This window comes from Octopus bimaculoides, chromosome 2 (assembly GCF_046866305.1).
Source record: "Octopus bimaculoides isolate indiv1 chromosome 2, ASM4686630v1, whole genome shotgun sequence".
Lineage (NCBI taxonomy): Eukaryota > Metazoa > Mollusca > Cephalopoda > Octopoda > Octopodidae > Octopus > Octopus bimaculoides.
The window spans coordinates 39,095,888-39,110,887 of NC_142929.1; the positions used below are offsets into that span (position 1 = coordinate 39,095,888).

Here is a 15,000-nt window from a genome sequence, read left to right on the forward strand (position 1 = left end):
GCATACATCTACTAATGCATTTGATATTTAGCTGGCCTGTCAACTTTTGTTATTCCAGACTGAAGGATACAACAATACTTTGAACACACCCCACTAAACACTGCTTGACCGAGCTGACTAGTTTGCAAAATGCAGTCAGGGACATGAAGACAATGTTAAACTGGGAAAAACTTATGAAATGCTCCAAATCACTTATGGATCAACTTATATGAGCTGAGCATCTGTTTTCTGTTGTTACAAAAGGTTCAAAGATGGTAGAGAGATGATGAGAGCTGTGGGAGGGAAAGGAATGTCAGAAAATCAGCTCTGGTTGAGAAAATTCGCAATTTTCTAGATGAAGACTGTTGTATGTCTATAAAGACAATAAACATGCAATTTGAAGTTAGTGTGGCAACTGTATACAGAATGATTCATAAAAATCTGAACATGTGTAAAATTTGTGCAAAGCTTGTCCCCAGGGTGGTCGACGATAAGCATTTTGGTAGCCAACTGCTTGACAGAGAAGGGCATCAAAACTGTCCCTCATCCTCCCTACAGTTTAGACATTGCTCCCTGTGACATTCGGTTGCTCCTCAAGCTGAAGGAGAACCTCAGAGGCAGTTGCTATGAAGATGAGGGGGACTGTGACAAGGGTCTTGGACACCTTCACTCTGGAGGATTTCTATGGAACTTTCACGAAGTGGCTCTGGCAGTACAATGTGCATTGAAGCCAGAGGTTCCTACTTTGAAGGAGATTAGAGTTTTGTACTTCTTTGAAACTAATAAATATCTCTCCTGCAAAAGTTTGAAAACTTCTGGAATGCACCTTGTATATATTTTATGAACTTTGAAACTTTTATAAACATATTTAATTCTGAATACACAGCAAAGAGTTCTTTTCTGTTCCTTTGTACCTCAGAAAGGAAATATTAGATAAGGTTTATGAAGTGATATGGTTAGCGCATGGATAAGGGGGATAAAAATTAGTGATAGGATAAAGACTAGTTAGATGGGAATGTAATAAATTTAAAGAATTACTAATCTTACAGAAAAGAAGGTTGTTGACTGATTGTGAGGGAGAGAGCTGGGTTATATGTATGTAGGTAATTTGATGCAATTGAATAGGAACACGATGAATGCTCATTTCTAACTTAGAGGAAAAATGAAGTGTAAATAAACTGGGGAAGTATAGAAATCAGAGGAACATTCAGCCAAGAGAGATGTCTGTTCTGGTTTAGGTATGTGATGTAAATGTTGCAAAGTGAATGATGCCATGAATTGGCTATAGAATTCTGTAAGAGCAAGCAAGTACATTATCATCATCATCATCATTGTACCACTATTACTGCTGCCACCACCAACACCACCAGATGCCACTAACAGGAATATGATCATGACCATGACTACCATGAAGAGGATGACAACAATGACCACCACCAGAGAGGCAGGGAGACAGCGTACTTGTGAGTTGGAGGCTGGATTGTGACTGTTGCTGAATCCATACCGATAGTTGAGTGGCTTTCTCTGACGCAGTATTGCTGGCTGTGTGTGAGCGTGTGAGTGTGTGTGTGTGTGTGTGTGTGTGTAGCAGCACTGTACCAGATATGGGAGCAGTACTGCATTGCAAGCTTCACCTGAACTGTGTACAGTGTCAGTAATTGTTGAGAGATGAAATATTTTCTGACTTAGAAGAAAAGGGTCAGTCATTTAGACTCCCAGTGATAGAGAAGCCTTACATTTGGGGGTAATTTCAAGGGCTCTAGCTGTGTGCTACTCGTATCTAATAGGGGGGGGGGGGAAACAAGTGTCAACCCTGGTGGCATTTGAACTCAGAATGTAGAGACAGATGAAATGCCACTATGCATTTTGCCCAGTGTGCTAACGATTCTGCTAGCTTGCCACCTAATAATAATGATACTACTACTACTACTAATAATAATAATAATCATCATCATCATCATCATCCTTTTTAGTGAAGGCACAGGCCTGAAATTTTTGTCTAGTCAGTTACATTGAGCTGGTGCTCAACTGGTACTTATTTCATTGAACTTGAGAGGATGACAGACAAAGTTGACCTCGGGGGAATTTGAACTCAGATGCAGAATGTAAAGATGGACGAAATGCTGCTAAGCATTTTGTCCAGCATGCTAACAATTCTTAACAACAGCAACAAACAACAACAGCCTTAACAACAACAACAACAGCAACAACAATAATTTCTTTAATTATTACAATGGTGTGGGATGAGGGGACATTATATGGAATGGTTACTACACATATATGATAGGGTATTCAAAGAGGACTCCCACTCAGTTCCAATCAGGAAATCCCCCATGTTTAATATTGTCCAAACTACTAAGGGTAAGTGCCTACCTCCTAGCAGTCATTTTCCCAGTCTAGAGGTGCATGCTCAAATTAGGCCCATTCATTAGGGTCATTCGCTATGAGAGAACTACCATTGGGTCCTCCGACTGTATGAAATAGCAGCAAAATCTCCCTCAAATCATACACTTCCCACCATCTTAATTAAAAAAAAAAAGGAAAATGCCGTTTAAAATATACTTCTGAAAAGATGAGGTGACCACGGCTGGAATGTCTTTAATCAGAGGTCTACCCTAGGCTAAATAGCAACAATCTTTCGACGAATTTACTGGAGTGCAGCACTTCCCTCTCCGTCCTAACCTTTCTCTCCAAGTCGATCAAAGATTGACGAAGAGACAGCATTCCAAATTTTTCCTTTAGTCGCGTCTGCTACAGAGACCATTGCTGTATAAGCTACTAGACAGAAAAAATGCCCATCCTTCACACGCAGAAGGCAGCGAACGATCTTCGATGTGAACTCGGCTGATAAGCCCGATCCATCTTACATGCAACAGCAGCCTATTCGACTAAACAAGTGCGTGCAGAACGGTTTCGTCGCTCCGCGTATATCTCAACCGGGCCCAGCTGACAACACTTGTCTGTATAGTTTAACATCGTAATCGCAATATCCCGCCACCTCAGGTTAGGCTGAAAGTCCTTTGGAATGCACAAAAGCTTTAAGTTTGAGGAACTAATTCGTTTTAAATACACACGCACATATATGTTCTTTTTTCGCCTTGGACCATACCCGATTTAGTAGATATATGATTAAAAACTTGCCAGCCATGATCAACCCGCCCTTTTTGTTATTGTTATTATTATTTTCTAAGCACTAAGTACCCCAATCTACCTTATCGAATGTATTACTTTTCAAAGGCGGAGAGGCTTTGTTAGAAGAAGATTTAACTGATATTTCTCGCATGCAAGTTAACCACTAGAAATTTATAAAAGTTTTATAAAGTGATCTATATATTTTTTTAATGATCTATATTGTTTTGAAGATACTTTCAATATCTTATATTTCAAAATTCTAATACAAAACAATTCAAAAACGTTTTAAATTGAGGTAATTTGTATATCTCAAATATCAAACAATTTCACCTTAGATACTATATATCATATAGGTAGATTTAGAAGGGGTGTGGAACAAAATACTTTTGCAGTAGGTAGCTATGCACTGAGTTCAATTCCCAAGGTGATAGATTAATTATACTAAGATTTCAATTCAAATGACTACAATCTCTCTTGAAATTTTTGGTCATATGCTAAATAAAATAAAATCAATATTAATTTTAATTAATGACATACAATGTTGAAAACTTGTTTAAATCCTCGTGATGGATAATTCCCACCACCTGCTATCTAGAGGAGAAATAAATGAAGAAAATCGTTGAAAATTATTCTCGAAAAAGCCCCAACAATGGAAGAGTTCATTGAATGAACAAAAGGTAAGCTTGCATACGAGGTTGAATTAGATTTTTTTTTATGTGCAAATAAAATAAAATTAAGAGAAGGGGAAAAAAGGATATTTGATAATTTCCCTAATTTTAAACTGAAAGATTCAGAGTGCATCTATCAAACATGTTACATTAAAAAAATTTCCACCTAAGAAGACTAGTTCGCCTCTCAGGTTATTAAAGGAGGGGTAGGTTGTATTATTAAATAAAACCGTGCCTGTGCATATATACACGTAAGCTAACACACATACACAACGTACACACATGCACGCACACTCAATAATACACCCCCAAACTACTATAGTCATCGCTTCTCATACTAAATACGCTACATGGTCACTCACGTTCAGAGCTGAATGGTAGTGGATGACAAACTTCTAATGCAGTCTTTGGCTGCTTGGCATTATCATTAAAGCTGAAGTCAAACTCGCAACCTGCATTCTGTCGCGTTTGTTGATTTTGAATCGGAAAAACCAACCTGTTGTGATTTAGTTTAGTTCGGAAATTCTTACGGACGAAATCGTAATTGAATTTATTCCACCTCTTATTGTTATTACTGAAGCAACAGAGAAAAGGATGCAACATATACAACAACTGTGTCTTTTAATGACAATTTGGTCAGCGAGTGTGGTGATGGCCGAAAGCTTTAAACGGTCACTTACTGCCCGTCATCATCATCATCACCATCATCACCAACATCAGCAACAGCAACAACAAAATTTACCGGTTGTGTTCGCTGTCGCCGATAGAAAAAATGAAATGAAACCCGATCATTACGATGGAGTCCAATTGTTGTCAGTGCATGAGAAGGACCCTTTATCTTCTGCTGACGGCCAAGATAACAAAGAAGAGAAAGACGATATCATAACAAGTAGAAGCAGTTTAAAGAACTTGTCCCCTAGTCAACCTGTTAGGGAGCTGAAGGTATGTTATTTATAATATATTTTTCTAAGAACGGCTTGAACGTCGCAGAATCTCGTGCTCTTCTTATATCCAAAATCCTAATTGAAGTTTGTAACATTTTAAACAGATCATTGTTGCGTGAACGGATAAGATTAAAAATAAAAAAAAGCAAGCACGGTAGTAAACTGAGTAATGTAGTTTTAGGGTAAACTATGTGGATAAATGACGGGATGGTCACGGCTAGAGCGCCTTTGATCTTAGGTTTGCTGAATAAAGGCTGAACTGGACCTATGCTACGACACGATATTAAACGTATTAATCGAATTGTCATTAGGATAAACATGTGATATTGGCAATACAATGATGGCAATATAAAAAAAATTTAGCGTGAAGTCTTGGACATTTATTATTTTTAAAAATCATTAGTTATCTTTTGAGATTTTTTCAATGTATATCCCTAAAAGATATTTTACAATGTGTGTTTATAAAGAGAGTATGTCTACAGGGTATGTTTGGCTGTAGTTGTCATGCGAAATTTATATAAACCTTTATGCATTAGTTTATTGCTTTCCGATGTTTTATCAACAATCGAGTAAACTCAGTTGAAATGTCATCCCTGTGTGTATGTGTAAAAGTGCATCATTTTTTGTATGAATCCATTCATCATAAATTATTTGATATTCATATTGTTAAGGCACCGTTTATTCTTTCACTCAGTTATTCATTCATTCATTCTGTGTTTTGTTTTTATTAATTCTTTCACTTTTGAGATGATAATAATCTTGTACCTTCTTTCTTCACTTTATCCTTATATCTAGCTTTCTGCCAGCCTCTATTAGTTCTTGCCGTCTATTCCGATTGCTAGTGAGAAATGCATGAATGCTACAACATGTCATTTCTGCTCTCCTTAACTATCCGAGGTCTTGTGTTTATGCCAGAAATCAATATTATCTTTATATTTCGGGTGGGGTGGAAGAAGAAGATGTAATCACGAGGAACACAATTTCTTCTAGTTAACGTGTCAAATGCCGGAAAATTCCATCCCATACACCCCACCGCACGCTGCGAAAATCTGCTGTAGACGATTAATCAATAGGCTATGCTCCAGCTCCATGAAAAACTGGCTGGACTATCCATTTTTATCTTATGATCGTTTCTCTTCTGTTTCTGTTACTCTATCTCCGTTCAACATGTAATAGTAGAACAATCTGCTTTATTCGAATCATAGCATCAGTCGCTGCGGTGTAGTTAGGGGTGGTGCGTGTTAGGATGTGAGCCAAAGGACTTAAAAAGCAATGAACGTTTCACTTATCGTATCTAATTTTTTTTTCTAGTTGGAGAAGACTAAATTCTGAGAATAAAGTTAATAAATAAAGTAATAGGATAAGTACACTTCTTTTAAAATGACTAAAACTGTTTTATTGTTCCTTTTTCATTATGGAAATAATGGAAAGGAAATAAAAGTTGCAGTTGATAAAATTTCAGGTTTAAGTTTTAAGATAAAGGTAAAAAAATGTTAATTTTTGTCATATCGTTATCGTTGCTTTATTTCTGTCACACTCATTATTTTATTTATATTTTCTATCATGCAAGCAGAACTTGCTACATTACAAATCATATATAGGTGAATGGCCTTCCTAACATGAAACTTTATAAAATTGTATCAAGTAATTTTTTATTTCATAAATTTTTTTTCTATCAGATATAAGTTGGATAAATTTAAACGGTCCACACTCAATATCAGTCGTCCCTGTTCATCAATGAATCATTTGTAGATTCTTGTTCTACACTATGTCTAATCATTGATTTTATTTTACATACTAGAATGAAAATAAACTTGTAGTGGCCTGTAAAATTTAGCAAGATTTAAATGAATACAAAAGAAAATATATAATAGCTTGTTCTGCTCTGAAGAAAAGAAATATTTTGTGATTTAAATAGAGCCTTTCATGTATATTCTCCATATCATACCTGTCACTTCTAATTCTCATTAACTTCTAGCTTTTAGCATTTTCTTTATTGTTATATGCAGATATCATTTAGTTTAATTACTGTCACCAAGTGTCATCTGAAGGGTTATATTAATTAGCTACTTTCTTAACTCCTTCATCTAGGTTTGTCTTTTAGTTAATCAGATAAAATCTTTACAGCTGAGGATTCTACTGAATTTGATAACTGATATGCAGCTTTGATATGCTTTATCAAATTTCCTCACCATTAATAAATTAACAAATAACAACTTCAAATGTAGCATATTAAACAAAGATTCATATTGGAAGATAAACTGATTTCTGTTCAAATCTATATGCAGGTAAATAATACCTGGACACTGGATGTTGACAGTGACTTGAAAGCCTATACTTAGCCCAAGTTTCATGGTATCAAACAGAAAAGATAAATCTTCTCATAAAAAAGAAACCACTGTAAAATAATAACATTAGCAGATGATCTGAGATATTTTTAACAGTTAAATGATCTGAAGACATATAGAACAAAATGTTCTGCTCAGAAACATATAAAAATATCTGCAAGATTTGAACTCATAAATCATGTGCAGTAGTGTCCACCTTCAGTAAGCTGGCTAAAGAATTAAAGGTTTACATTTTGATGCTAGTGTGGTGCTGGTTAGGACACTTGACTTTCAATGCTTCAATACATATAGTCGTGAAATAGGTTCCATGGAGAGATTAAGCTTATTGCTGTTAGGGAAATGATAGTTATGTAAGCCTGCAGTTTTCAACTGAAATCATATTATGCTCAAACTTGTTAAAACTTGTAAGGGACTGCTCTCCTGTCAAAGGGAAAAATGACTCAGCTTGTTAGGCTTCAAAATGGATATTCGTTAGTGATTATTTGATATAACTATACAAAATGATGGGTTAGTCATGGGTGATCTTTTGATATAGATATACAAAATGTCTGACAATAAAATGAAAATGAGAGGTACTTGATGTTTTGCCAAATTCTGAATAATTCTTTAATGAATTATTAGTAAAAATGTTTGGTTACAATCCAGAGACTGAAAGAAATTGATTAGGTAGATTAGTAACGTCAAATCCAATAGATAAATATTGTAAATACATTATCTTTGTGCACATGATGCCAGCTGATCAGCTGATCTCTTGTAGATGTATATTGAGAAAAGATTTTGGAAAGTTCCGTTTATTGCTCAATATTTATTTTTCATGTCACTTCATGTACCTACAATGGTATATTTGTGTACATTTCATGATTTCAATTACCTTTTATTGCTGGTTTTCATGAGGGTTTCATTATTTTCAGCAGATAAAAACATTTTCTTTCAGTTGGCCATTTAAATATACTTTATATCAAAAGGTCACTGTTAAGTGATAAGCTATTGGACAAACCAGCTCATAATAACTAGAAAAAAGAAAATGACCCCACCCCAGAATCCATTAAACTGGTTGTGGTCTGTGGTGAAAAAAATTATGCAAATTATTGTGATTTGCAATTCCTGAATATGGATAAGTTTGCTTGGCAGAGTTGTCAGATGAGTTCCATAAAATGTAACACACAATTTTTAGATGTTTGCAAGTAGCCCTGATTAAAAAATTTTCAAGAAAATGTTAAAAGTTATATCTAAGGATTGCCTATAAGTTGGTTCCAATTTATTTAGTTCAGAGGTTCTCAACTGGGGTCCATATGGCCCTTGGTGGTCCATATAAAATTTTCTTGTTAAAATGTATGTGCAATAAATTGGTTATGCTTCTACAGTACACAAAATAGTTTAGCAATTATTTTTTTATACAATTCCTTATAACAATTAATGATAAAAATGCAATAGGCTTTTTTTTTAAACATTGAATGGCTATGAGGGTTCACCCCATTAAAGTAGGAATCAGAGGGGTCCATAGACAAAAAATAGTTGAGAACCACTGATTTAATTTAATTTAACATGATATTTTAGATTGAAATTTTAAAAAAGTAAGTTGGCTAAATTAATTTTAAACATTTTATTTTGGCACAAGGCCAGCAATTTTGGGGGTGGAGTTAAGTTGACTACATCTACATCAGTGCTCAACTGGTGCTTATTTTATCAACCCCCAAGGGATGAAAGGCAAAGTTGACCTCAGCAGAATTTGAACTCAGAATGTAAAGACACAAACGCAGACACACACATATGACAGAATTTTTTTAGTTTCTGTCTATGCATGTGTGTGTTTGTGTGTACTCTTGTCTTAACATTGTGATGATTGTAAACGAGCATCATCTGCATATTCTCAACATTATTCATTTCCAGGCATCCTTGAAAAATAGGCCTGTTAATGAGGTAATATTACCTTAATTGGAAATATCACCTTACTTGGAAGGGCATCTGGCCATAGAAAATCTGCTTCAAGAATTCTGTCTAACCTATGCAAGCATGAAAAAGTGAATGTTAAAACAATGATGATAATACTAGTACAAAGCCCTGAAAAATAGTGTTATCCACAGCTTGTACCCCAATTCAGTTATCCACAGCTTGTACCCCAATTCAGTTATCCACAGCTTGTACCCCGATTCAGCAATTCTATTTGTATGGCATAGAAAAAGCAAAATCTGATGTTTGTTGCTATCTCTTTATCTGAGAGAGAGAGAGAAAGAGAGGGAGGAAATAATTTGCAAACCAATAAAAACAATTTTCGTCTCCCTGTCTCAGATGAAAGAACAGCCTGGAAATGTCACATCACTTTACTTTCCAAAGCATGCAGACATCCATATTCATAATACTTCTGCTGATAGATTGTGAGTTAAAATCTACTGCAATCACTCTGTTCTTTCTATATTGTAATAAGTCATCATTGCTTAGCACCAGGTTAATCAGATCTGTAATCAAATGCATTCCATCCATTACCATTCTGTCTTTTTTATAAATCTTTTTTTAAACATAATCAATTTAGGACCTCATATAATGTATCCCCTCTGGCATGGAGTAATTTAGAACTACATCATCCAATGTGTTTTAACTCCTTATTTTTAACCATTTGTTATTTTACCCTCACACATTCTCCCTTCTTCTGACCCTCTGCCTGTGTTCTCTCTTATGCTCACTTTCCTGTACCTTGGGAGTTCACTCTAGCACTCCACCAGTACCACCTTTATCTCTTTTCCAACCCCCACCCCATACAATCACTGGAAACCATGTATCTCCTTTATAACAAGACACCTATGTTTGTTCCTCTATCATACTCTAGCCTTTTGTCACTTGGCATAAAGCCATCCCACTACAGCCAAAATACTCCCACTCCCAACACTTCATTGTGAGAGCTTTTTCCTTTCTCCTTATTCTTTTTCTTGTCTTTCAAGTTACTTGACAATTTCACGAGTGCCAGAAGAGCAAATAAAGCACCCAGTACACACTGTTAAATGGTTAGCATTAGGAAGGACATCCAGCCAAAGCTGACACTGGAACTCAGTACTGCCTTGCAGTTTACTGGGTCTTGTCAAAATGTCCAAACCATGCCAGCATGGAAAATGGATTTTAAATGATAATGATAGGACATTGTTTACAGGGTTTAATATTGCAGCTGTTTTTAGCCTGTTGTGTAACTATATAATGTCTCCTCTCCTACAAGTGGCCATGTACAGACAAGACAATATAGTAGACTCCAGATGAGTGGAGGTATTGCATGCAGTAGGCTGACTACATATTTATGTAGAGAGGAATGTTTTAGGTGCCTTCCAACACCAGTACTTGAATACTTCCTAAAAAGGTGTATCTAAGTATATTCAGTGCTATCTTAAGGTATAAGCGCACTAGGCAGCTGCCCAGGGACCTCATGGGTTTAGGGGCCCAATTTCTAATTTATGTATGCTGTGATCTACTGTCAGTAAATAAATACTATAGGACTGGGCATTGATTTGCCCAGGGTCCTATAATGCTGTTAAGACAGCCCTGAATATATTTATATATACTATATATGATTCTTTAAAAAGTACAACCAGCCATGACTCATGAGAAAGTATGTCTTGGTAACATGTGCCTTGTTTTTGTTGTCTAATGTGCCTATGTAGTCTTGATCAGACTTGCACAGCCTCTTGTGCACCTAACTTTTGATTCAGAAGAACAGCTGGAAGAGAAGGTGTTGAGAAGATGATGATGAGATGAACAAATTTAGTTTTACTATAAGGTTTTTGTGGAGACATTGACAGACAGTGTTAGTAGGGAAGGTAGTAATAGAAGGGAAAGTGTTAGAGTAATAGTCAGAGCCTTGGGTTGTGAGAGAGAGATTCAGAGAGTGGTAATTCAGGGTTACTTCACATTGTATATGGGCAGATGCAGGGTGCCTGAAAGAGAGATAAAGAGGACAGTAATAATAAACCTGAACAGACTTTCAAGGTAGCACGGCCAAAAAAACTGAATAAGATAGAGAGAGTGGTGATAGAAGAACCAGGAAAGATGAGTAAAGGCTAAAAGAGTGAAGGGAAGAGTGAGAGTAAGTAATGGATAGAAATCATGGGTGTAAGTGCTCAGAAGTAAATAGGGGATGAAGGTTGTCAGTAGTGAACAGGAGCTGGGTAATTGACAGTAAATGTAAATAGATGTTGAGGTGGGGAGTTATGGTAAGAAGTGGGGATGAATATCAAGTGGCTCAGGGAGCAGTTCAGAGGGTATGATGATATGATAAACACTAGTTTATATTGTGGTTCATATGCTGGTTTTAAGTAAATTTAGACACTCAACCACAAGAGATCATCAGGTTCCTTTCTGTTATTCTTTTGCTTTATCCAGTCACTGGACTGTGGTCAGGCCAAAGCACTGACCCGAAGGGTTTAGTCAATCAGAATAACCCCAGTACTTATATTTAAGTCTAGTATTAGTTTCTTGCTGACCACTGATTTTTAAAAATTTTTGGAGGGGTTGCATAAACAAGTGAGTACCAATTAACAAGTGGTAGCATATGAAGACTCTCTCTCTCTCTCTCTCTCACTCACTCATACACACATACACACACACACACACACACACACACACACACACACACACACACACACACACACACACACACACACACACACACACACACACACACACACACACACACACATCATAATGATGATGATCGTCATCATTTTTAATGTCAGTTTTTTTCCATGCTTCCATAGCATGGTTCAGATGAAATTTGCTAAAGTAGAATTTCTACTCTTCCTGTCAACAACTCTCATTTTGATGTAACCTATTTCACCTAATCCCTTGAACACAACCAGTGCAAATAGCTAGACATGTCTTCATGGAGGATTGCAAAATGAATGACACCACTTGTACGACAATGATGTTTGTTTTACACACACATAAATATATCTAGGTTAGGCTTTTTTTCTCTTTCTCTGCACCAAATTCATTCACTTTAGAGCTGTAGTATGCCACACCTGCCCTAGGTGCCATGCTGTAGGACTACACAGCAATTTATGTCATTTATCTTTTACTTGTTTCAGTCTGTGGAGCTCCACCTTGAAGGGTTTCAGTCAAAGAAATTGACCTCAGTATTTATTTTTAAGCTTGGTGCTTATTCTATTGGCTTCTTTTTTTTTTTGCCAAATCACCAAGTTATGGAGATGTAAACAAACCAACACCAATTGTCAAGCCATGATAGGGGTCAGATATGAATACATACAAATATATGTGTGTGTGTGTGTGTGTGTGTGTGTGTGTGTATATATATATATATATATATATATATATATATATACATACTTTTATTAATATTATTATTAATAGCATGCCAGGCAAAATGCTTAGCAGTATTTTGTCTGCTGTTAGGTTTTGAGTTCAAATTCTGCCAAGGTTGGCTTTGCTTTTCATCCTTTCAAGGTCGATAAAATTAGTAACAGTTACGTACTGGGGTCAATGTAATCAACTTAATCCCTTCCCCCAAAATTTGAGGCCTTGTGCTTCCAGTAGAAAGGATTATTATTATTGAGTAGTCTTATATTTATCACGTACTTTCACTGCACTACTGAGTGCAGCTCTGTGTGCCTTGGTTATGTGCTGTGGTTTATTGCGGTGCTCTTATTGTTACTGTATTGAAAGTGTTTTACGTAGGATGTGTGGTGCCTAGTAGTGCTATTTTCTAATTATTATTATTAGTTTTAATAGCACACCGGGCAAAATGCTTAGCAGCATTTTGTCTGCCTTTATATTCTGAGTTCAAATCCCACCGAGATTGCCTTTGCTTTCCATCCTTTTGGGGGTCGATAAATTAAGTACCAATGAAACACTGGGGGTCAATGTAATCAACTAGTCCCCTCCCACAAAATTTCAGGTCTTCTGCCTTTAGTAGAAATGATTATTAGTATTATTAATAATAAAGAGTATGGAGACTTGTATATCCACAAAATTTATTTTATAGTTATATACAGCATATATAACTATAAAATAAATTTTGTGGATGTACAAGTCTTTATACTCTTTATTATTAATAATAATAATAGTATATACTCCAGACAATTTTTACTGTCCTGCAAAGCATACACAGAGTTACCCATCAGAAGAATCCATGGAGTGACTGACAAGAAATTGTAGTCACAGATGTTAAATATGTATCGTAATGATTAACTGGAACTTAACTGAGAGCTCATATGGTACCCACCTGGATAATATATCCCTCCAAACTTACTTATATATATATATATACATACATACACACACACACACACACACACACACACACACACACACACACACACAAGTAAGCACATAGATGCAAAACAAGTTGGAAAAAATATTTGAATACTAATGGTATTTACTGTTTATCAATGCTGAAAAAAATCCTCAGAAGCTGTTACTCAGAGTGTCATGTGACTGTTCATCAGACAGTTGTGATGTTATTGCAGCTGTCTGACAAACAATCATGAGAAACTCTGAGTAACAATTTGTGAAGATTTTTTTTCAGCTTTAATAAATAGTATATATTATATACATACATACATACATATATATATGCTTCATTCAGTTTCCATCTACCAAATCCACTCACAAGGCTTTGCTTACCAAGGTCTACAGTGGAAGACACTTGCCCAAGGTGTCACACAATGGGACTGAACCCAAGATCACATGCTCCTTACTACACAGCCAAATGTACATAACATTCCATTAATTATCTAAAGTACCTCTTTTTAAAAAATTCATCTTTATCTTTTACATTTAAAAAAAAAAAAAACTTTAATGAGATTTTATTAAAATGCGTTATTAAAAATTGATGTTTTAATTTTCTGATTAAACAATTGATGAAACTACTTATTCTCTTTTAGCACTCAGATGGAAATGAGCCATCAGGCTTGTCTAGCTCCAAGTTGGAAAATTCTATAGGTAAATATTTTTTTCTATAAGTTTTTTTTTATTGATTGATGTTTCAACTATGGGAATATTGGCTTACTTGCTTGTTATTTAGTTAAGCTGAAATGGTCTTTGAACACTAAAACGTCTGTGTTGTATTGTATTCCTTTCTATTATGTATATGATTCAGTTTTTAATAAATATACTTACTATGGATTATTTAACTCTCAACAGCAATTTTATGCTCTGAATGGGCTGGCAGGTTAATTGGCAATAAAATCATTGATGATTTAGTTTAAATGCAGAAGTTGTATAAAAGCTGGATGAAAATAAGGCAGGCTTGCTTTGATGGATGTATAATGTTAACATGCATGAATGACAGAACACTAATGAGCTGGTGAGAAAAATGGGTATAAGAGGAATCAAAAAAAACAGTATGTAAGGGGGAAAGACAGTGCTGTTATGAACATATGGTATGTATTAAGAAAAAAAAAACAGTTGGGGAAAGTAGTACCAGGCAATCCAAGTGAAAGGAGTCTGCAGAAAAGATCTAGGAAGAAGTGGTGAAGGCTGATCACAGAATACTGCACCTAATAAAGGTAATAAATTGTGTAACAAGAGGTGGGTGCTGGAAAAGACCCATGCAAATATAAAAAAAAAATGGATATGCAAAGTGGTAATTAATAGAAAGAAACAAGCTCATTGGTATTTCCTGATATATGTATGTTTATATATATATATATATATACACACTCTTTGAGTAGTTGGCATTAGGAAGGGCATCCAGCTGTAGAAACTCTGCCAAATCAGATTGGAGCTTTGTGTAGCCATCTGGTTCACCAGTCTTCAGTCAAATCGTCCAACCCATGCTAGCATGGAAAGCAGACGTTAAGCGATGATGATGATGATATAGAATATATATATATATATGTATATATATATATATATATATATATGTATATATATTATATATATATATATATATATGTATATATATTATATATATATATATATGTATATATA

The 15,000-nt window shown here is 35.4% G+C and overlaps 1 protein-coding gene across 1 annotated transcript in view; it reads left to right on the forward strand.

Annotated features, from left to right (window-relative positions):
• Window positions 1–4,129: 4,129 nt before the first annotated feature.
• LOC106874681 (uncharacterized) overlaps window positions 4,130–15,000 on the forward strand; it is a 35,703-nt gene continuing 24,832 nt past the window's right edge. Inside the window, exons 1-2 of the mRNA XM_089343747.1 lie at window positions 4,130–4,721; window positions 13,953–14,010. Coding sequence (XP_089199873.1) covers window positions 4,374–4,721; window positions 13,953–14,010 — 406 coding nt within the window. The 5' untranslated portion in view covers window positions 4,130–4,373. The remainder of the gene's footprint in view (window positions 4,722–13,952; window positions 14,011–15,000) is intronic.